Source organism: Empidonax traillii, unplaced genomic scaffold (assembly GCF_003031625.1).
Source record: "Empidonax traillii isolate 1590-97213 ecotype Southwest subspecies unplaced genomic scaffold, ASM303162v1 scaffold744:size612752, whole genome shotgun sequence".
NCBI classification, from domain to species: Eukaryota; Metazoa; Chordata; class Aves; order Passeriformes; family Tyrannidae; genus Empidonax; species Empidonax traillii.
The window spans coordinates 445184-470467 of NW_020955937.1; the positions used below are offsets into that span (position 1 = coordinate 445184).

The following is a 25284-nucleotide window of genomic DNA, read 5'->3' on the forward strand; positions in this document are numbered from 1 at the left end:
TTAAAAGGTTGCAAACACTGGAGGTAGACAGATAAAAAAAGTTTTGCACACTTTACCTTTAAATCAGAGGATGAGCCACTTGCTAAGCATGCTCATAAATACTTTTAAAAATGCTTTAAAAAATACTAGCAGCTTTTTCAGTACAACTGCATAGTACTAAGAAGCATAAACTGCTCATTTGAGTAATTCATATTTTTCCAGCTTCACTCTAAATGCCTCATACACATAGTAATTCCTATCAAATGACAGAAAAAGAAATAATAGTGCTTTGCTGTATTTTCAGCCAGCATATCATTTCAGAGGTACAGACAGAACCATACTCTCCCCAAGGATACCGAGACTGCTAGCTAAAGGTCTTAATACCTTTTATAGAAAACAGTAACAATAATTAACTATTAATAAGAATCTACTGAAATACTATGTGCCTTGGCCTGAAGAACTACAACAGAGTAAGTTAGTAGCAATAACAATAATAGCCTTGTTTATACCAATAATTATTGAAGTGTTTAGTCATAGTCTGTGTAGTAAGGTGAAGCAAGTCAGTCACTGCATTTGCTACAGCGCACTGAACTACAAGGAATACAAACAAAAATACGTGTTCCACACTGTGGCTGAAAGATGAAAGTTTGACTTTTCGGCTGAGAAATATTTTTTACTCCAAACCAGATGTTATGGTTTGGAGAGGTGACCACCTCTTGCACAGTCAGCTGTGCTCCGTTCATCTGCTCCTGCCAGCAATTTAGTTACGACGGAATGCTTTTCTAAAATTACAGATGTGTAATTCACCTTAATACTAGCAGCGGGTGCGCCAAATATATTTTGCAGCACGGAAAATGATATTTTACGACTCCACGAAAATATCCCCAAAAATGTGTGGTTCATCATCTCTAATTTCACATGAAAACAAGAGCTGATACCTATGAGAAAAAAACATCCCTACGCATCTCACACAATCATCAGCTTTATGCCTCTGCTAAACCTTCATTTTAGACTTAACATGTGGGTCTCTGGGTAAGAGCACTGTTCAGCCTCATTCGGGTAAAGTGTGTTCCCAGTGCTGCTGCCTGAAACACCAGTCTGAAACACCAGAGCCTCTGGAGACATCCCAGGATTTTGCTGATGCTGCCAGCCTAATTGAGTGAACCACACAAGCACAGTGCCAACAAGGAATTGCTTGTGCATAACCTGCTAATGATTTGGAAGATGTGGACCAATGAGCCTGACTGACCTTTGCTGTCTGTAGATAAATGGGAATTGCTACACACAGGAACTAGTAAAATATACTGGGAAACAGTAAAAAGTGCAGCAGAATGCAAACAGAGGAGTCCAGTCTACAAAATTAACCAGAAATATAAATAAAAAAAAAGAAATCCAGGTGTTATCATGAATTAATTTTACGTAGAAATGAGATACGATAGTCCAGAATGATCATAGTCTTTTTGTTACAATGGGTATTGCATTAGTTTTTCCCTTTTTCTTCCCATTGACCAAATAATGCCAAGTAATGAGAAGTATGCTATATTTAAGCATTTAAAATTTATATATTACGACCAACAAAGGGTCGATTTAAGACAAAGTAAATAAAACAACCAATTTAATACCCAGAAAAACTTTGTTTTACTGGACAAATTTCTTCTCCTTAGTACATCATAAAAATTTAATAATACAGGAAATACTTCAAAGCTACTTAAAATGGTATTTCAGAAAAGCTAACCACAATCACAGAGCACATTCTTACAAATGCATTACCACAAAGTAGACAGACAATTATGACATGTGTACAAAAAAAATTCCAAATCCCAAAACCTCTGTATATGCCTTTTTTTCCCCCCTCTTTCCACTCCCCCTTCCCTTTTTTATTTTTTTCCATTTAAAAAAAAAAAAATCTCTGGAAAGATCTTTTGTTACCTCATGGAAACAAGATGTCAGATCTCTGTGCTGCTGATAATACAAACAGAAACAAGCCTAGAACTTTAGGCCAGGATTGCTCAGACAGCATAGAAAAGGTGGAAGGAAGGTCCTGGTTGTTCAGCTATGTGGTTTACTGCAAGTCTTCCTAAATACCTATGCCAGTGCATCAGGGGCACAGCATCATGAGCAGGGAAGAGACAAATATGGTCTGCAGCTGTAGTGTCCCCAGCCAATAGCATCTCCCCAAAAAAGATGGCCTAACTATACCAGTCTTCCTTTGAGACAAAATCCACAGAAGGCAAGAACTTGAATTTTTTTTCCCTAAAAACCGCACTTTCACACAAAATTTATTATTAAAATAGCCTTAATGCTATTCAATAGCCTTCGTGTTTTAGCCCAATTTATAACTAAGCAAAATCTAGTTCTTTATTCCTATAGAAACTCTGAAAACATACTGGATTATTTTCATTACAGCAACTAGCTCTCCAAATTGATCTCTAATGACTTCTGTTTACAAATAATTACTTAGAGAATGACACCATGAAGCTCAGCATAAATTCCAGGCATTGAACATTTACAGATATCCACTTCTACCTAACCTCCAACCTTTGAATCAAACCTTTGAATGAAAACAAATGACAACCATTTTTCATTTTCACACTTCCTGTTAAACATTTACACTTAATTTTCTATCTAAGAGAAATCTTGGTATGTCAGAGGCCATGCACTGTTCACTAACATCTAAACCAATAAAAAAACACGGGGAAAATTTATTTTGTATTTTCAGGTTTCCTGATGTTTCATACCATATATGTATGGCATAAAGCCTCACAGGGGCACATATAGCTCAAGATGCTTTCTTCATGCTCCTAAATACATGCTCCTCAAGTACCTGTATCTGATGCGCTAATAATCCATTTTTATTTTCTGAACTGCCAAGTACAGACCAGTATCACATTTAACTAGTTGACTTCCAATCCTTTCTGTGTTTTGTCTGTGTGTGTATGGCCCACACTGAAATATTAACTCTTTTTAATTATTGTCTAGAAATCCCACCGTTTTAAAAGATCCACTTGCATTTACTGTCCAGCATATTTGTAAATTATTACAGAGCCTGTACCTTAAAATTTAATTACCAGAACAAGGCATGCCACATTCCAATTACTTGTGGGGTAGGAGAAGTCCTCACCTGAAGAAGAGATGCAGAGCATGCCTCAGCACAGGGACAGAGTGGTTAGTGTGGCCAATTCAGTCATTCCCTGCAGCATTTTTCCTTTCTCCAAGAGCTGTACCAGACAGCAAATGAGAGGCTTTCTCGGTGTTAATCGGGAGCTTTATGTTACCATAGGCTATCTTGGAAACATGCACTTTGTCCAAATTCAGGAATAGGGATAACCTTTATCAAGCCAAGAGGTAATAAAAATCAAAAGCATGCTGGCAGGTAAAGCTACAGCTGCAGAACACTCCGTAATCAGATTCAACAAGAGGAGTACATTACTTGCACCTCTTTTTATAGCCCAACACATCAGGCAACAACATGGTGTTCACAAGCCCAGAAGCCGTGCAGTCTGCTGCCAGAGTCAGGAGTGGTTTAAACCTGAGGCCTCAGGGCCAGGACACAACAGCATGCAATCTTCCCAATGATTTTAGCAATCCCTAGTGAACCAAGGAGTTCACCCATCACAAGGGGTCAAGTGGGCAATCAGGCTACGTTGCTCTTTCTGCTCTACCAGCTGAGTGTTTCCAAGACTGGGTCTCACCAGTGAAATACTACCTTCGGGGGACAAAAGGGGATTTGACAAGGGCATTAGCACAGATATGAGGCTGACAGAAAGACACACTTGGGGGTAACTCCATTCCATTCGGCAGAGCAAGCAAGGTCTTCGACTGGGTACAGGGCGGCCACTGGAGAGTAGTTGGCATCCTGATATGGGTAGTAGACAATTCTTATACAGCTATCTTGGATGTGCAGAAAATGGACAAGTGGGGTATTTTCCTCACCCCAAAAACTTGTAATGGAGCAAAGGAATTTAATAACTGTACCCAGTTTTCTGAGGAAGGAAAAAAGGGCAGATATCCCTTACAAACATTTATCAAAATAAAATAAAAAATAGGAACCCTTAGATCTAGCCTTTCTCCTGTCCAGAAAACAAGACAGTAATTATGGAAAGCACATGATGTTTGATGGAAGGGAAGAAGAGTGTATTGGGTTTCTGTGGCCAGGTTTGGTAGTGGGAGGCAAGGGCAGTGAGAAGGGGCTAGAGGGTGGCTTCTGTGAGAAGTTGCTAGAAGCTTCCCTCATGTTCAGTAGAGTCAATGCCAGCTGGCTCCAGGACAGACCTGCCGCTAGCCAAGGTCAAGACAACCAGGAATGATAATAATGCCTCTGTGATAACATATTTAAGAAGAAAAAAATGTTATTGTGCAGAGGAAAATTGCAGCCAAAGAAGAGAAGAGTGAGAATATGTGAACAATATGCAGCCATCAAGGTCAGTGAAGAAGGAGGGGCAGGAGGTGCTCCAAGTGCTGGAGTTGAGGTTCTCCTGCATGTGGTACAGACCATGGTGGAGCCCCTGCAGCCCAAGGAGGAACACAGGAGTGTAGAAATTCACCTGCAGCCCATGGAGGAGCCCACACTGGAGCAGGTGGATGGTCAAAAGAGGCTGTGACCCCATAGGAGGCCCGTGCTGGAACACAGGCCTGGCAGGGACCTGCAGATCCATGGAGAGAAGAGCCAACACTGGAGCAGGTTTCCCTGGACTTGTGACCTGTGGAGGACCCACACTGGAGCAGCCTCTGATTGAAGGACTGCACCCTGTGGAAAAGTGACCCACGTTGCAGCACTCTGTGAAGAACTGTTGCCCGTGGGATGGACTCATACCGGAGAGGTCCATCAAGGACTGTCTCCCTGGGCAGGGGACCCCATGGGAAGCAGGGAAAGGACTCCTCCCCCTGAGCAGCAGCAGAAATGACAACTGACTGTAATCCCCATTCTCCATCTCCCTGCATCTCTGTGGAGAAGAAAGTAGAACTTGGAAGGAAGGAGGGGTGGGGGAAGATGTTTTTAAGATTTATTTTACTTCTCACTGTCCTACTCTGGTTCTGTTCGTAACAAATTTAATTAATATCCCCATTTTGAGTCTGTTTTGCCCATGATGGTGATTGGTAAGTGATCTCTCCCTGTCCTTATCTCAACTCACGAACCCTTAGTTATATTTTCTCTCCTCTGTCCAGTTGCAGCAGAGGGGAGTGAGAGAGAGGCTTTAGTGGGTACCTGGCATCCAGCCAGGGTCAACCCACTAGAAAGAGGAAAAACTACTTGGTAGTATGCAATTTGGATTTAGGAGAACAGGTGAAGTTGTTATTCCTACTAAATCTAGAAGACAAAAGAGCAGAAAAAATGAGAATGGTAGATGCAACATGCATTAGATATAGCATGCAGACCCTACATCCTGAAAGCTCTTCTAATTTGATTTTCAGGATGCTCATATCAAAGTTACTTAAAAAAAAAAAAAAAAACAACAAATAACTTTAACACTGATGAACTTGTATTTACAAGTACACTTTATAAAGGTTTTTAAAATAATCATGACCTGGCTAAGGCATAAAAGACAGATACAATGCTCCACCATCCAAATCAAGAAGAATTTCTTCACTGAAAGGTCATCAAACATTGGAATGGGCTTCCCAGGGAAGTGGTCATCCATACCATCCCTGGAAGTGTTCAAGAAGCAACTGGATATGACACTTAGTGCTATGTTCTAGGTATTCAATCAAAGGTTGGACTCAATGATCTTGGAGGTATTTCCCAACCTTAATGATTCTGTGACTGTGAAATGCAATACAACCTTTGGAATACCTTCAACTGAGGCAAAAGCTCAGGTGCAAAACAAGCAGAAGTGATATCAAACAAACAAGTAAAGTGCACTTCTGTGCTATAAACCGAATTAGGGGAGACATCACCCCTAGTGCTTTGTACAACGTGGCAATTAATCCCCCACTTGGCTACTACACAACATCTATTTCTGAGAGAAATGTTCAGGTGTTCTAGTGTTCTACACTGGCACTGCTGGCTTTAATGGAGTTACATAAGTTTACAGAGTTGAGCAGTCCAATTCCATACATTCATACTGCACCGTTCTCAAATAGAGATATTTCTAAGCAATATATTACCTGCATGACTAAGGCATTCAGTTTTATTAACTGCACATCATTTGCTTTCTGTGCCAAAGCATAAAACCAACTTGCAGAGTACGTCAAAACAGAGTTCAATCTAAGTTTCAATCTGGTCACGACATCAAAAATATTTTCATGCTGACAGATTTCAATACAACCCAAGGAAAGACTGTTATGAAAGAGGAAAAAGGTGTTTAGAAAAAGTTTCAAAAGTTAGTCAGAATGGAAGCAAATACCAGCAGAAAATAGTTTAAATGCTTCATAATGGCTCCTTGAAAATCAGCACTTATTTTCAACCTGTAAGTCAAGCTAAGTGGCCCTAAACCACACACCTGCTTAACTGACAAGGAGAGCTCAACTATACAAATGTTACCAAAATACAAGTTATTTACAAAACTTCTCAGAACACGTCAACACTATGGCTTCGAAATTATTTGATTCATCCCAAATCATCAGCATTGTTTCAGAACTACGTTACAGAAAAAAATAAGGTGCTGTATTTCCATCTGCTTTAATTACCCGCATGCCATAGTAAGCTGCTCCTTTCCTTTTTCAGTATCTCTATTTAGTATCATCAAATTACATCTTAATGGTCAGCCACAGTTAATGAAGCTGGAATTTTTTTCCAGACCTTATCTCATTCAGAAATTTCCCTCACTCCCTGCATATTTTTAAATGGAAACAATATTTTCTAAGTCACCTTTGCATACTTTATTCCTTTTCTTAAAAAAATACAATTCATATTACTCCTTGAAACAGCATATACACAAGAAAAACAGCCTTTCGGTGCATAATATATGAGGGATGGCACTGAAGAAGGGAATTTTCTTCAGTAGGATCAAATGGCGTAAAGGATGACATTCACTGAGATTGAAATGATGATAGCCTAAAAGGATGAAGAGAAGTTGAAATTTCCTGCAAAGCATATATCAACAACAAATCCATCACACTTAGACATCCTCAATTGAGAGTAAAAAACCAATCATATAAAAAGAGTACGTCATTTATTGACATAAATTATATTTTATCTCTCTTTTTTTTGCTAGACTTGGTTAAATTATTCTTCATATATGTGTACTTTCAACTACTTCATTTTCGTCAGAAAGAAACATTTCAGTCATGAAGTTATTTGTGCTACACAGAAAAATAAGTCATAAGACTCAAAATAATCCAAAATCTAAATAATCATCATTCCATTTCCTTCAAAATCTATTTCCTTGTTTCATCATTCAAGGTGACTTACATTATAATTCAAGACTAAAAACTTACTCTTAAATCTTAATCTATTCCACCATCAAATCTAACCTCTATTAACTTCTACCATTTGAAGTGTCATGTTTTCAAACATTTAGTTTTCACTAGATGTTCATGATTAAAACCTGTCCAGTCACTGACTGATTTTGGATTTCTCCATATATGGCTTAGCCCAAAACACATAGCTTTTAAATAACTAAGGACATACAAAGCAAGTTGTCTTGCCTTTTAGGAAAAAATAATTTTTGTAGAAGTACTCACTAATATTGGGAACTGGCATTAACTCTTTAGAAAGAAAAGGATTTGTTTTTTTCTTTTATTTGGCAAGGGAGGGAAGAGGGGAAAGCAGGGGTGGTAGAGACAGAACAACAACTGCGGAAAGGTAAAGGAAAATGAAACATCTCCATTTCTAAATCTGCTCTAGAGGATATCCAAAGCAACATTTCTGAGCGCCATCACCTGAAAATGTCACAAGTACTTTTGGAAAATTGTAAATGAAGTTGACACTAAAGAAAGATGATCTCTTTCCCTCTTAGTTTGCTTGTAAACCTGAAAGCAAGGCATAGTCAGCATTATTATCACTCATATACGCTATTCAATCTTACTGATGAGTCCTCAAGTGTTGAGCTGATGAAAACATTAGCAAAGGTTTCTTGTATTTAGTTTTCTAAAAGAAACAGCAGTACTGTATGACAGAGAAAAGGTCTTCCCAGTATCCTCTTCCCCATCAAAACAGAGTTCATTTTTGCACTCTCTCTGCCTGCAGGTCTTTTCCTCTCAATGCCTGATCTATTTTGAGCTTTACTTTCACCAGAACTTCTGCAGATTCTGTGCAATTCCAGTATCTGTTGGTTCCTCACAGCAGAGGAGACCACACAGACAAGAATATACCACTTGGCTCTATGTAGCAAAGAAGAAATCTTCATCAGTGTTTTGAATAGTAAACAAGTCCATTTCTTATTCATAATTGTGTCTCTACTTTCCAGGCTTGTTTAAGTGAAGGAAAGGCACAGAGCCTTCCAAAAAAGTATGCATCTACGCAAGAAAGAAATATTAGTGAAAAGCATACACTGCAAGACTCCCAACTTGGTAATTTTGTCTCCAGCATTTTTTTTCACTTTCTAGAAGGCATTAACTACAAATCATCTTTGAAAGCTTTAAAGGTAAATGATATTTTTCCAGAATGAATAAAGGAAATTCCAGCCAGAATCTTGTCTGTTCATGGAATTTTTAATAATTGCAGAGGAATTTGAGCCACTTCCCCAGAAATATTTTACTACCTTGAAGTAATTTCTCTTCCTTTCCTCTGAAAAAAAATAAAATTCATGTTCAAACTAAAGATTGATCACCAATTTCACTCTTTTTTTTTTTTTTTTAATGTAGGTTATAGAAGCAAAACCATAAAGTAAGCATAAGGTGGCACAGTTCACTTTCACTTAAATCACACCAATTGAGACTCTAAATTCACTCTCAAAGCCAAGCCCGAGATGAATCTAGGACAAGTTTGCAGTGGCCTACTGGGATAATTTCCAGGTATCTATCATGTAATGAAAAAAAATTTGTTATTTCCCAGCTACATCTCAGTATTTACACAATACAGGCTATTAGTTTTAACATTTGACACCCACAGCTTAAAGGTTCAACACATTAACTGTTAGAGAAATGCCATGTATGCAGAAACATAGAAGGGCTAAGGTTGGAAGTTCCATCTGGAAGTCATACAGTTTAACTTCCCTGTGCAAAGCACAGCTACAACAGACTGTACTGGATCTTGCTCAAGTGGATTTTGAATATCTCCAAGGAAGGAGACTCCTCAACTTCTCTGGGCAACCTGTGACAAAATTTGACCATCCTCACAGCAAAACAAGAGTTTTCTTATGTTTTAGTTTGTGCCTATTGCCTTAACTTCTCATGAGACATCACTAAGAGTAAGCCTGCTCAGTCTTCTTTACTCCCTACCATCTGGTATATACACACACACTCATCAGATCCCCCCGAGCCTTCTCTTCTCCAGGCTAAACAATCCCAGCTCTCTGCTTCTCTAGTATGACAGATGGTCCACTCCCTTCATCAATCTAGTGGCCTTTTGCTGGACTTACTCCAGCATGTCCGCATCTCTCTCATAGTGGGGAGCCCTAGACCTGGACCCAGCACTCCAGGTGTGTTTCACCAGTGCCGAATGGAGGGGAAGGATCACCTCCCTCGAACTGCTGGTGACGCCCTTTCTAACGCAGTCCAGTACGCCACTGACCTTTTTGCCGAAGGCACACTGCTGGCCCATGTTCAGCTCGTGGTCTGCCAGGACCCCGGGGCCTTTACTGCTAAGCTGCTTTCCAGCCAGTCGATTCCATGCTGCCCCAGATGCCGGCCTCCACATGCGGTTCCTGTCTGTGCACTCCTCCAGCCTGTCCAGCTCTGAACAGCAGCACACCCATCTGTTTTATCAACCACGTGTCCCAGTCTTGTATCGGTTGCAAACTTGCTGAGTGTGCAATTCTGTCTCATCATCCAAGTCACCAACAAAGATGTTAAACGGTACTGTCCTCATTATCGGCCTCGAGGACACACCATTAGTGACCAGCCCCTAGCTGGGCTTCACACGGCTGACCACAACACATGAAGTCAAGAGTTTCAGTGAGTTTTTAGTCTACCTTAAGGTCTTACTTGTCCAGCACTCACAGGCACACGACAAAGAGCAGAGAAGATGTAACCGATTTTAAATTTCCTTAAACACAGTCCCACAAAAAAAAAAAAGAATAAATACACTTTTTTTTCTCCTAGTACGCAGCAGTTCCTTTCACCTCAACTTTTCTAAACCATGCAATAAAAATTAAAGAAAAAATAAGAAAAAAAAAAAAAGATTGTGTATATTTAGATGGGAAAAATGTAATATCTCCATTAGAGACCTACAGGGAAATTGATGTCCTGGTAAAAGCATACAATTATACTGCTTTGTCCTAAAGCATTTCTTTTTTCATTCATCCCATTAAATACAGTAAGTAGAATCGTGAACACTCAGTTACCAGTTCAACATCTGTATTTTCTTATTATGGTTATCCAGTCATATCTAAACTTCACCAGTGGGATCATCTTCTGGAGAGCTACACTAAGTGATGTGCTTAAAAAGTTGTCTCATGCAATCCCAATAAAGGTTTCTACAATTTCTTCTGTTTGGCAGGTAGAATACAAGAAGCTTATTTTAAGAGTATTTATGCTGTAAATTATTTGCCTGTTCTATAACACTTGCTTTATTTCACATGAAAGGGCAGACACTAACTCCTACTCTTCCAGCAATTCACCATACACAATTCTGTAGGTAAGACTGTTCAGAATTTTTCACTTCCAACAAAAATTCCCCACACCTGATGGGTCAGTCCAATAAAGAGCTTAATCAAGACCTCAAATTTTGGCTGCTATGAGCTATCCTAAGAAAAAAAATCTGTGATAGCTAACATGGTAAAGATGATTAAAGGAAAACCAAAAATTCTTCTTTCAGCATATATATTTTATTTAATTCAGTAAATGAGAAAATAGTGGCAATCTTAAATCAAGGGATACATATAAATTAAACACAAGTAGATTTACAAAAAAAAAGTTAAAAAAAAAAAATCACTGAGCACTTGTGTGCAACTTCACCTTAAATAATTATCTCAAGGCCTCCGGCCTTGAGGTGGGTACAGGTCTGTATCTCGCACTTGTCAGTTTTTATATATTCAGCGTCTGAAACAAACATGCCTAGTTCCGACTACTAGCACAAAAGCTCTCCATTTGTTACAGAAAAAGGGAAATGAACGAAAAATAAGCTAAATTGGTGGTATATTGCAAAATACACAATTAGTTAACAAAAAAATTTAGTATTATCTATGTAACTCATATATAAAGAACACATTCATAGATTACTGAGAAATTATTCCAAGGCATATTTTAAGACTCTTTTGTGTACCTTCCAATACACCAGTTGTAATTTGATATAACTATAAATGATGTCTTATTAGGAGACAGCACATTTAATTTTCAGACTAAAATATTTAACAGTCAACAGTAAATTTGCTAAAGTTTTCAGATACCTTTTCAAATCTGAATTTCAAATTTAGCTAGCAAATACCATTTAGCTTGGATTTGTTGGTGTTCTTTTAACACCACTCTTACACATTAAAGATAAGTATCTTCAGCAACTGAGGCACCAGTGCTCCCATTATACAGTCAGAAAAGGTTCAAAGGAAGGTGAAAGGTTTTGATATTTAGCTTTCTGTTCTGCTTTTAGCAGATCCTCTCCCTAATTCTAATCTATACTTTAAGAGAATTTCCATTGCTTCCTACCTACAGTTTAAGGGTTTAAAAGACTGCATATAATACAGCTTCCAAACCATAATCTCTTCCATGAAACTGTAAGGTTATTTATGATTAACTTAAAAATTAACAAGCTTGAAGCATAACGACAGAGCTATGCACATTTCAGAAATGTCTCCTTTACAAATAAGTTTAATAAATGCTTGCACTTGCTGGTTTGTCATAGAGTTTTCATAAAGTTCTCAGTATACCTCCTATATTTTGCGCAGTCTTTAATCACAGAACCAGACATAAAATACACTAGAACTTGAAGCAGAGTTTCCAATTAATTCACTGAAATATCATAAAAATTGAACATTAACGATTCTGGTGAATCATAATAAAGAAGAAACATCACCCCCAACCCAAACATGAACATTCCAAAATTAAGCAAAAAACAGTAATGGACTGATTACTAAAGTAACCCCTTGCACTTACCGGGAATTAGATTTCCTTTGTTCTCCATTACAAAACCCCAAACCTTGAGGTCCAACACACACTAAAGAAATCCAAACATCTCAGTTTCTCAGATCACGTAAAAAAAAAAAAAAGAAAACTGAAGCTTTCAAAGCCTTGGGATCATCTGCAAGGATTAGCCCTCTAATGAACAGGAATAACGTAGGTATTCACTCTTCATTCAACTGGAAACAACTATTTCCTCCTGTTACAGACTCATTCAGGATACACTTGCAACCACAAATCAATATTCTTGTGCTGGGAGTGGTGTGGCAGTACCAACACCCAATCAAAACCCCTTTTCAGTTCCGTCATGTTAACCTCTAACAATCAGGTTATATCAGAAACACGCATTACAAATCCGTAGCACAGTTAGCTTTGGGCGATTTCCCAAGACATTAAATCTTGAGAAGCATAATGAAGAAAAAAAAAATAATAAAAAGAAAAAAAGATTCAGTGACAGATGTACAAATTCCCCAATCTGCTTCCCTGTGAGAAAGAATCCTGTTTACCCTCTAATCACCTATCTAGAATACAGTTCACATATCTGCTATATGATTAAACCTTGAATTGCTGCAAGGAAAACAGGATAGACCAAAGGGCTTCTCTCAAGCTGTGTTACTATCTCAAAGTTGCATTTCCCTTCACATTTATTTCTTGAATATTTGCACATCTGATTTTACCCTTTCAGGTATACAGATCGCTAGGGATTTTCACTCTTCACTTTATATATATTCCATACACAAAGAAATGAATTTTCTCTCATCAGGGTGATATTAAGTTCAGGATTTCCTAAATCAAGAAGTATTAACACCTAAGTGGAGAAAAAAAGGTGAAAAAGGTAGTCATCTTACAGACCTGCATCACTGTTTTTGATTAGTCATCAAAATAAGTGGGTTTTAAGTAGTATGTTGTTTCAAGATGCAATTTCCTCTTGTTCTGAGGGCTTTTGAATCTTAGATGCTGTGGTCAACATCCAGAAATAGAATACATACCTTGAATGAATCTCATGACAAGACAATTGAATTTCCAAGTTTTTAAGGTCCTTAAAAGCTAAAAATGCAGTTATTTCAGAACAGAATAAACACAAACACAAATCCTGTAGGAATTAATCAAGGGATTTTTCTTTTTGTATGTTTCCTAACTCAGTTTCAGAAAAATCAAACATGAACCCCCCTTTCAGAATCCCAACAATGTGAATGAAGTACTAGTGCTCTTTCAAATATTCTCAAACATTTCTTAATTTGCTAGCTGACAGAACTCTCTGAAAAATGCCAGTGCTTGTTTTTTTGTTTTTTTGTTTTGTTTTGGGTTTCTTTGGCCTGGCTTTTGAGAAGACACTACAAAATGGCACGGCACACACTTTCAGAGAAATAATTCACTGCACTTACCTTCACAGTGTTCGGTGTAATCAATGCCACAGCTCGCCACGCTGACTACATAAAAGGATTGGGAAATTGTAGTTATGTAAGTTGGGCCTCTAACGAGATCTTGCCAGTAGGGAAATGTACTGGTTTACATAAAGCAAGTTAAACTCGGCTGCTGTTGACACCAGCGCCAGTGAAGCTAAAACGACGAGGCAGCCCCGCACTCAGCACCCCGGATGGCGGCAGCTGCCGCCCGCCCCCACGGATATGGAGCAACAGGGGGCAAGAGAACAACTCATAAGTCCCTGCACAGTCGACAGGCAAAGCGTCAGACAAGGCTCCTCTTCACAGGGGGAGAGCCTCACAAGTCTTCCACAAAGCACACACACAGCCTCAGCCTTCACTAACACAGATATGTCAATCAGTTCTTGTAGATAAACTTAAGTCTATTCTCAATTCTTTGACAAAGCTAGTGAGTTTTTATGCTTCCCAGACAAGAGAACTTTATTTCTTTTTGTAGCCATAAATAAATTCTTCCTTTTTCTATAAGAATCCCTTTTCTGTACATAAGAACAGACAAGGCTCAAGATTAATAGCAAATCCAGAGTTGAATATAGCACGTGAGTCAGGACTTAATTAAGACTTTCTTTAAGGGATCACATTTACAAAACCTTCATATAGGCACACACAGAAGCTACAGTTTATGATCAGCATGTAACTCTTTTCAACATTGTACAGTGAAGAGGCATGTTACTTCCATCTCTAACTTCACCAAACTAACAGTTTTCTGAAAGCAGGAAATCTAGTTTCCCTCAGGACCATCGAGAGTAAGTCTATAAAAAAACAAACAAAACCACACACAGAAAAAGAAAAGGCAAACAAAACAACAACAGCAAAACAACAACCAAAAACATTTTAAATTTCCATTAGAGGAAAATCATCTATTACACAAACAGCTTTGTCAAAAAAAATAAAACAAAACAAAACAAAAACCCAACAATCTGGGATTTGAAATCTAGTTTATCCTAGAGTATCAACTCATAGCTATGAAAAAGAACGCAAATGAACAGAAGCTAAACTTGCTTCAGGCTCTTCATTTGTACAGAAGGTGCAGGGATACTTACTAATGCAGTGCCTGTCCAAACATAGTGGTAAGAATTACCATCTCTTGCATCAGGTATTTTGAGGTAAGACAGAATATACCTAATACACCAAATTGCCAGTTATACCTTTTCAATCCACAGTGTGGACCATTCACAAGGTGTGAAGCAGAGCACAGAAATAATGAAAGGCAAGACCAGAATCACGGGAGTAGAAAAAATGGCAACAGAACATTCCCAGGTACGCTCAAAGAACATGTAAACCGGTATTTGTGTCAAAGTCCAGTCTCAGCATAAAGCAAATGGACATATGCTTTTAAAAGGAAAAAAAAAAGAGGGGACAAAGAAAGGTCTGACTGAATTTTATGGCATTGGAATTTAATGGAATGGTAAGTCAACACTACGATATGGAAAGCTAGTGAGCAACTCAACCAAAATAACAGATCAGAAATTTCAAATAAATTTCTACCATTCCATGGCACAACACAATAAGTTTTTTTTTTAATAAGTAAACTATGTTGACAATACAGGTTAATGTTGAGAAGAAACACATATACAGATTTTCAAGCTGTTGCGCTTTTTTTAGCCTATAAACATATAATTGATTATTTATTACTACCAGCTACAATAAACTATATTGTAAGAGTGAAACCTACACTTATAATTATACAAATCAGTTAAATAAAAAAATTCAAGTCCTTTCTTAACCTTTATTACAGAAATAATTTACCATTATTTTCATTTGTCAAATTTTAAAAGGACAAAGACAGTCATAGAAGATTACTGTAATACGTTTTAGTACGACCTATCCAAACACATCAGCATCCATACTGCAAAATACTAGATCTAGGAAGGCAGTGTCAGACACTCTTTACTAAAAGTTATAGCTTTCAGTCATGTTTTGAGCAAAAACATTGTCCCATTAAAAATCTTTGGATTATAGCACACCTGGTTTTCTAAAGACATTACAATTCAGGTATCTAGAAATTAAATTTTAGGAAACTGGATAGGAAGATTACTTTAATCGCATAAAAATGCAAATAGAAAATAAGTATTTCTTATATTCACCTCATACTACTTCTTGTACCTGAAAGGTTGTCTTTCATTTAATGGCAGCATCTTGAACAAGAAGGACTTCATGAACTTTTTAACAGTAGCTATTTTTAAAAGCTGTCATTTTGAGCCTAGCCAAGTGACAACCGCAGCAAAAGGTTGTTCTTCCTCTTCACCTTCTAGATTCACTTAGAGCCTGACTGAGGAAACAGAACCAGGTAATATGCATTAAGTAGGACAAGATGGAGAATAGCTTTAGACTGTTTTTGTTTCTTCTGGTTATTTTTGGAACGCGATGCCTTTGGTTACTGGTATGACATCAGTCATTAGAAGAATACATAGAAGCCTGGCTTACTGCTGCCAAATTCGTATCAGCCAAGAGACATATACATCTGATTTCATAATGTTATGTTGAGATTTCCGGGGTTTATTTAACAGTAAGCTTGCAAACAGTAAGAAACAGTTAGTGACTATTTAAGGTAATGCTCTCCTCCTCAACACAGTTCAAAGGAGAATGAAGCTCTCAATGGAGAATCGGAAGAGTGGGAAACAGAAATGTCACTGATAAAATTACTGGTTTTATTAAAGCCAAAGCCCAAATTCAGAGAATGAGATATTGAAATAATTTCAGTGCTTAGAAGGAACTTAAGGCTAGAAGCTGCTGTACCAATACAATGACTTATGAGAAGCAACACTTCTGCACATGTATTAGATGCAGTAAGCCTCTAATTGTACTTCTAGACTTGAAAAAATAAAGTACATGCGACCAATAGGTTGCATGACAACACATAAATATTCAAACATACAGTCAATGCTGTTGCTAAATACAGTTTTACCGCATTTGAAGAAAGTACAGCACCACTATGTCTAAGATTAAATTGCAATCTGACTTCCTCTAAAGAAGTGGCAAGTCTCATCACTTTGAAATAACTTCTTTGCACATGCATGGTATTCCAGGTACCAAAAAAAAAACCCCAAAAACAAATCCACCAAAAAAACCCCAAACAAAACCGAAAAAACCCAAACCCAGCTGTCTTCTGCTGACACACTTTTATACGACTTGTCAAAAAGCTCTTTGCAGAACTGAGTACTTCAAAGTCCTGTACCCATGCTAATTTACAACTGCACAGAAAAACTAATCAATAAATACCTTGTACAGTTACAGAGAGCTCAACTATTGATTTCATTTTTCAAATATACATAAAAGACTCTGCACTTTAAAACTTTTGCATCTGGAGGAAAGAATTTCAGTATTAAGTTCTTAATTAAGAACTGGCATATTATTGACTTTATCTAAATCAAGAAAATTGCAAAAGACCTCTTTCATAATGCAGTATTTAGCTGAAAACAGTAATAACAACAAAACCCAAAATCAAAATAAATTCAAAATATTTCTTTATTTTTTTCATAAGGTTTATATCTTCCTACGTAAAAAGCAGCTAAAGGTTGACAGATTTTAAATTTCATGGATGTTGCAATATCAGGTTTCATTTATGACCTGCATATTCTTTCTTCTTTAGTTTTTAAATTTTGACATGTTGATAACATTTAATTTTGTACTAAAATCCCTACCTTTCAGGTTTTTCTTTAAATATCCTTAATGTGCTGATGCATAGGATTCAACAGCTGAAGTAAATACCAGAGCCATAACATCTAACAGTTTTCCAGCTCCTTTTAACTCTGTATTATTTAACTGTAGCAATGAATAAGAATAAGCAAGAGGATACATACAGAATCATAGAGTGATTTAGGTTGGAAAAGATCCTTAAGATCATCAGGTCCAGCTGTAAACTAACACTTCCAAATCCACCACTAAACTATGTTCCTAGGTGCCAGGTCATATTATTCATCCTCTCCCCCAGTTTATTTGTCGCTTCATTTTGATTATTCTTTTGAATGTTTGTAAAATGAGGAGAAAAAACACCGAAACCAAAATGATCTCAGAGAAGCTGATATATGCACAAGCATATTAAAGAGGCATTTTAGACTTGGAGCTTATGTGAATGTGTGATCAGACAGTTTTTCAACACCGTCACACTTTCAATTACACACACACATACAGAAAATATCTTTAGAACACAAAGCTGTCCGTGGTCTCCAAAGAACTACAGGTTACTAGACAAGAATTAAACCTATGTGGGTGGAGACTAAAGGAATCTTACTTGAGTATATTTTTTTTAATATTAAAAATATTTCATTCTTGTCCTACTTCTTTCTTCTTGATGTCTTGTGATAAAAGACTGTGAAGTCATTGACCTAATTCACAGACATCACAACACTGAGCTCTAAAATATACCCATACCAGGTCCATGTAGAAAGTATCAGTCTCACCTCTTAAGTTTGCAATGATAATGGATGGAAGAACCATTTCAGAGAGATAAATGGTCCTGAGGTCTCCTAAGCATCAGAATAATTAACTTATTTAAATCAGTCCTGATTGGGAAATCACAGCATTAAATAAGAGTTCCCAGATGTCATATCAGGAGACTGTCAACCTTTTTCTTTTTTTTTTTTCCCTTTTCTTTTTTAAAGATGCCTGATCTCTTCTTTCAGAAACGAAGAGCATACTAACTAAAGCACCACATCCTGTAATTCTTGTCCTACAAAACATGGAAGGTAAGAAAGACCTCTTCAGATCTAAATTAGAAGCCACAGCTGCTTTAAAGCAATTCCTAGTACATCAGCCAGCAAGTATTCGGATAAAGACAATAACTGATAATTTTATTGAAGGCCTGCAGAAGATATTGAGAGCCTTGAAGCTCTACTTCTTCTGAACTCTACCAGATGGTATTAAAGACATGACATTTTTACCCAGTTCCATCTTTGTCCTTATACCATTAGGAGTATAGAAAACTTCTCTTCTGCGAGCATCCCTTGCTAAGACCATAATTACTGCAGAACAAGGACACAGATAGAACACCATGTGGAAAGAGTCTGAAAGGGAAGACGGAGAGAATGCACTAGCATGATTTACAAAAAGAAAAATAACACTTGCTTCAGAAATATTGTGTCTAACTTTCTCAGTTCCTACCTTCAGTCTCTCCTGTCTTAGAAGACTTACTTCAGCTACCTTTGGAATAATTAACAGAAAACAAAATTAAATATCTCCAGAGAAACGTAAATGAATTGAATATCTAATATTACATTTTCATATCTTTTAGTCCTTGAAAACTATTTCTTAATGTAATAACATAACATTTATTCCCGCATTGCCAGTCAGAAGCATATGAAAAATACTGACATTAAAATATGTAGTTAAATCACACCCGCCTCAAAATTTCAGTTCTTTTCATGCAATCCTAGCAGTGTTAGCAAATACTGGCCTGCTGCCAATGTTAACACACACTGGAGAGATGACATAAGGCTGCTTAAAAAGCTAAATCCAAAGTTTTTACAAAACTGTTAATGGCATCAACCATCACACGATGACAGCTAACATCAAAACAGTTCTATGGGGATTTTTAGATTCTCATTTCTTTCCTGTTTTTAAGAGCTCTTCTTTTAAGGTTTCTTATAATCCTATGCACAATGAACCCTCTGCAAGAGGTTTAGTTGTTTCGTTCCCTGAGGCAGAATACTTCCAAATAAAAACTGACAAAGTTTCACTGGAAACATTTTGTTAAGAATCATTAATATAAGTTAAACCTTATAGCTTATAAGAAACCTTATAAGGTTCCATAGAACTGCATTTTGCAATAGCTGAGGCAAACCTTTAACCATCCCAGAAAAAGGGTACACAATAAGAAACATAAACATCTGAACTAACGATCATCAAAATTGCTCTTCATTCTTTGAAATAAATTTACATCCTCTAGCAACTCACTGGGTTAACTACAACATTAATGTCTAGTGTCTCAGTACTCCTCTCTAACACAGGATAACAGAATGAAAATCAAAGGATAATTTTTTTTTTTTTTTTAAAGCATTTTCCCAAATTTAGACAAGAAACCATTGGAAGAGTTGAGAACAGAAGTCTTGTCTCAAGACTCTCAGATTCTAGATTCTTGTTTACTCAAGTATTATGTGCCTTGGGTAACTTTGTAGGCTTAGTCTTTGAACTGAGTTTTTTGGAACCTTTACAGAACTGAACCATCTAGCTCTAACCACATACCAAGGAAAAACATTAGAATTTTGTATAGCTTTTCTTTTTACTAAATAGACAGAAATTATAACTGTGGGGTGCAGATCATCTGCATAGCACTTACAGACCCTTCTTCCAGAATCAGACAATGGTTTGGGTTGGAAAGGACCTTAAAGATCACCTACTTCCAATCCCCTCTGCCATGGGTAGGGACATCTTTCACTAGACCAGATTGTTCAAAACCCCGTCCAGCCTGGACTTGAACACTTCCAGGGATGGGGTATCCACAGCTTCTAGTTCAAGTGCCTCACCATCCTCACAGGAAAGAATTTCTTCCTAGTACCTAATCTAAATCTATCTTCTTTCTGTTTAAAGGCATTCCTCTTTAGTGTTATCGCTACATGCCCTTGTAAGAAGTCCCTCTCCAGCTCACTTGCAGGCCCCTTTAGTTACTGGAAGACTGCTGTAGGGTCTCCCCAGAATCTTCTCTCCTCCAGGCTAAACATCCCCAGCTCTCTCAGCCTATCTTCCTAGGAGAGGTGCTCCAGCCCTCTGATAGTCCTTGGGGCTCTCCTCTGGACTCGCTCTAGCAGGTCTAGCTCTTTCCTGTGCTGGAGACCTCAGAGTTGGATGCAGTACTCCATGTGGGATCTCAGGAGAGCAAAGTAGAGGGGGAGAAGCAACCACCTGCCTCAACCTGTTGGTCACAGTTCTCTTAATGCAGCCCAGGATACTGGGCTGGTTTTCTGGGCTGCAAGAGCGCATCGCTGGGTCATTTAGAGTTTCTCATCAACCCATGCTCCCAAGTGTTTTTTCTTTATCTTCAGAGCTGCTCAGTTAATGCCAAATGTCTGCAACTAATATCATACAACAACCAATACTGAAGCTTCTCATTTTATAATCCCCGCACGGATCATGTAGTTATTCCGTAAAAGATTTATATTGATGTCACAAAGCTTGCACAATTGACTTTGTAGACACATTTAGGATATGGATTTCTCTATCACAAATGTTCAAGCTACAAATTACATCGTGGAAAAACCAACCAAACAAAAAAACCTCAATCCCACAACAACAAAAAAACCCCACAACACAACAAACCCCAAACCAAAACTAAGCCACTTGAATTCTTCTAGCAGTACTAAAAACTAGTGTCGTTCTCTCCTACTGATGCAAGCATAGCAGCAACTTGCTTTTTGTTTCTATTCCAGTTGTCTTATGCAAACTAATTAAATATATATGCATATTTTCATCTGCAGCAGGCATAATTCAACACTGCATTGGCACTCCTGCATGCAGTAGTACAAAAGCATATATGCAATCTCATAATCGCAGTTTATTTCTTGTTGGTTTTAATCTTTGTGTCAGATGCTCCTTTATCCCAAACTGCTACGCAGATCTTTCAAAACGCCTGAAAATAAGGAGCTTATATGGAAGAGGAAGGCCTAAAATTGCTTCAATTACAATTTACTGCAGTCTTCGAACACGGCATGAAGTATCATCTTATTTTTTTAAAGGTGCATTTCTAACTACTTCTTTTAACTTTCCCTGTGAATTAAGCACATTAAAGTTAAATCAAGTAAGTCTTTCTCTGAGGCCCCAAAGTAAAGATACAGTAAAGCACTTCAGAAATGTTATGCTTACTGAAATTGATTCCTATCTTATTTTGCCTCACTCTGAATTAGTGATTAAATCCAGTTATTAAACAAATTCCACCTTTTACTTTGTGTTCCCATATTGCTCTGACTAAAGCATCAGATTCTCTCTAAGTGATGCAAAAAAGTAACAGAGGAATCCTAATTTTGGAATTTTACATTTAATTCATGAGTGATCTGCATCTTCTGTGGGGAAAGCATTTTCTTCTGCTCCTAATCACAGCCCATAATACAAACAGTACAAGGATAGGCAAAAAAAAAAAAAAAACACTATTGAGTCACGTTCCTTTTGTCAGAAGACAGAAGCTGTCTGGATAACTTTTGGATTTCCCTCAACTATACTATGTCAATGAGTTTGTTTTGACCTGGTAAAGTGCCTGACTTGAGCTCTAAATCAACAGATAGAGTTAATATATCAAGGCACTCTTAGAGAAAAGTTTGAAGTAAAAAATAAATAAATATAAAAAACAGTGGAAAGATGTGTGAGAAGTATCTTATATACGATGTTAAGCAACTTGAGAAGCACAATTAAGAAGTGACTTTCCTAAAAATAAGTTCCTAAATACACATATGCTAGTAAGCACTTGACAAAGTTAAAACAGCAACATTTGGTCAAAAGACCTTAATAGAAATATCCTAAAATCTTTTTTGCAACAACTTACTTCAAGAAATCTTCTGCAAAGTGAAGTATTCTCTGACTCTCACCTTAAGAAATTAAGTATCGTGTTTATATTTTTTCCCTGTAGTAGCTTGAGTCCTTTACCAAGATTAATTTCTGCAGCCAGCTATCAAATCGGGCTTCAGACTCTAGAGCAGATTAGAAAGTTTAGATTATATTTTACCCAGATGTTTCTATACTTATTTTAAGCTTCTCTTTCTGAAAGTTCAAGTAACAACAGAAATGTAGCACCTGAGCCCTCTAACTACAAAACTGTCAAAAGGTGTACCTCTACCTTAATGGAATTTATCTTATACAGTACTTTTAATCTTAATCTTTAAAGTCTTAATTTTATTGTTGCAATAGGTGCAAGAGAAATATTTTTATATACATCCTGGTTTACATTTAAAAATACTATTATTCACTCCAGGCCTTCACTCAATGGAAAGATCAGCTGATTTTCCAAGTTTTCTCCCTAAAACTTGAAAACAGAACACAAACACACAAACTAAAACACTGCTAGAATTTGCAAGTCACTGGGAAATACATACAAGATTCCAGTCCAGCAAAAGACTAATTCACTTGTAAATTCCTTTTACAAGCACAGAGTTCACAATTACTTTAAATACACAAGCATAAGACAACTCATAGCTTTTATCTGCACTACTCTGAAGTCTTTATCAGGACAGACATGCACACAATATATAGAATTTTAGATGAACTCAGTATGGGTAATTAAAAAAATTATACGAAAAACCAGTTTTTCACTCTTTTTGTGTTTTCCAATACAGATATTCAAAATATTTCTTCATCATGCATTTAAATCCATATTTAACTCACATCCACCTCAAGATATCTGATGCATAACTGAGAGTGCACAGGGCACATGCCCAGTGATGTGGAACTCATGGGAATGCACAAATGACTCCATAACAGAAGTGGAATGCTGCTCCTGAAATAAACTATAAACTGCTGGGTAATTTCCTAGAGAAAGTATGGGAAATATATCAAAGATACACACACAAAATCAAGTTAGTCTTTGAAAGTATTACTTTACATATGCACTAGGCCTTAAGGTAAGCCTAATACACATTTATGGTCTCCAGGTGCTTTCTGCACCATTCAGGGAGCACAAGTCTGTAGTAATACCTTTCGTGTTTTATTTTGTGATTTGTACGCACAGGGAGTAAAACCAAGGAGATTTTTCAGCTTATTTTAATTCAGCTTTTCCCCTTATGAAATTAGAATTCCACTGATATTAACATAGAAAGGAACCGGACTCTGAATTCAAAGACAAAATGCCCCTCAGTCATCAGCTTTCTAATAAATGAAGGTGCACAGTGTGCCATGATAAATACTATTTTTAACTGGTCGATGGTGCATCAACTGTACATAAATATGAACTGTCTCTGCTGTGAGACTGCCAGCAGTCTTCATTCTTAGTTCCAACGAAATGTCACCTTCACCCATTTTAGCATACATTTGAAGAATACTAGCAGTTCCCGCGGCGCTTTTAAATTACCTTTAAATGTTTTAGCTATGTAATTCTTGACAGAAATTACTCCTTTTGCTTCCTCTTTAACAAAGATAATCTGCCTCTCATTCCCTAAACAATGCTATTCGCCTACAGCTTGAGCGTCGTACAAGAAAGATCACAGCACCAAAGCATTCCTTTAAGTTAATCTAAGTAAATCACAGCTGCAATCACATCTGAAACACGGGGCCTACCAGCCTTACCTTCCCTACGCTTCAGAAACACCTCGTAGCCCGACTCCAGCCTCTATGAAAGATACAGTGTATTTTCTAGGCTAGGGATGACACAATGAAATCTGTTCAATCAGCAGTATCAGACCAGAGATTTTCTCACTCTTCGCCCTCGCCATCTAAGGCACTTAAGCTCTTAGCAGACACCCTAAATAACAGCACTACAGCAAACGGAAGGCAAGCAACACTTGAAATTTCTCAATTTAAAGAGATCTGGAGAGGGGTTTTAAAAAGAGCTAGAAGAGAAGCTGCAATTTTCCCAGAATAAATATCAAGTGCCAGCCCAGCAACCGGGGACCCGCTCCCACACACCGGGATAGGTGGTCGTGCTAGGCGGGATTCGGACACAAGTACCGGGAGCCCGTACTGCGGCAGCTCCCGGGAGCGGTCCGTATCCAAGCCCGGGCTCCCGGTCCGCGGGGCACCACAAGCTCTGGACCCCGGCGAACGAGGATGCTCCGCGGGGCGAGGCGGCCGCTCCAGGCGCAGCCTCCGGGGCACACACCCGGCTGCATCCCGCCCGGATTTGACAGCGAGCCCCTCTCCAGGCCCATCCGCGGGATAGCGCGGAGCGAAGGCACCGCGGGAGCGGGAAGACACCCGAGGCGGCAGAGGACTCGGCGCGCCTCCCTCACCTTCGTCAGCTGGGCGATCTTCTTGCTCATCTTGAAGTGCAGGTCCGGGCTGTGCTCGGCGCCCAGCCCCGCCGCTGCCGAGCCCGAGCCCAGTTTCCCCGCGCCGGGCGCGGAGCCGCCGCCGTAGCCGTGCTGCGGCTGCTGCCAGCCCATGCCCGGGGTCGCCATCTTCACCGCGCGGCCCCCGCCGCCGCTCGGGCTCCTCCAACGCCGCCGGCCCCGCCGCGCACCCGAGGGCCGCGATCCGCTGCCCGAGGCGGCTCCTCCCGCCCCGGGCGCTTCCTACGGCCGCCGCTCTCGCCGGCCGCGCCGGGCTGCGGCCACAAAGCTCTGGGGGCCGCTGCGAGAAACGGCGCCAGCCTTTCCTCTCCTCGTCCTGCTCCCCGTCCGCTCCGCCGGCACCGGGCCGGGGGGGGTGGCCGGTCGGTGCGGCAGCGGGGCGCGGAGCGGCAGCGGCAGTTCCCGCTTGCCGGGGCCGCCTCCGCCGGGCTGATTACGCGTCACTCTCCCGGCCCCGCCCGCGGAGCGGCCGCGACTGTGGCTGTGGCCGCGTCTGTGGCTGTGGCCGTGCGCGCCCCCCAGCGAGCGCGGCCCCGGCCCCGCGCCGAGCGCCCCCGACCCGCCCCCACGGCCGCGGGAGCCGGGAGCCCGCCGCCACTCCTGCGGGCGGGCACGGGGGCGGGGCGGGGCAGGGTGGGGGGTCAGGTTTTAGGCAGCGCTGCCCCTCTTGTGGCAGGGCTAGTGGGAAGGTATGCCAGTCGCCTAAGCTTTTTTTCCTCGGGGGAAGCCCCCGGCGTGCGGCGGGGGGTGGCCGGGGCAGGGCTCCTCGGCACTGGGTGGGCACC

General features: G+C 39.2%; 1 protein-coding gene across 6 annotated transcripts in view; it reads right to left on the reverse strand.

Annotated features, from left to right (window-relative positions):
* FAM184A (family with sequence similarity 184 member A) overlaps positions 1 to 24906 on the reverse strand; it is a 75250-nt gene extending 50344 nt beyond the window's left edge. For all 6 annotated transcript variants that reach the window (XM_027900642.1, XM_027900641.1, XM_027900638.1 and 3 more), the window contains exon 1: positions 24440 to 24906. In XM_027900642.1, the coding sequence (XP_027756443.1) occupies positions 24440 to 24607 (168 nt within the window). In that variant the 5' untranslated portion in view covers positions 24608 to 24906. The remainder of the gene's footprint in view (positions 1 to 24439) is intronic.
* Positions 24907 to 25284: the final 378 nt, after the last annotated feature.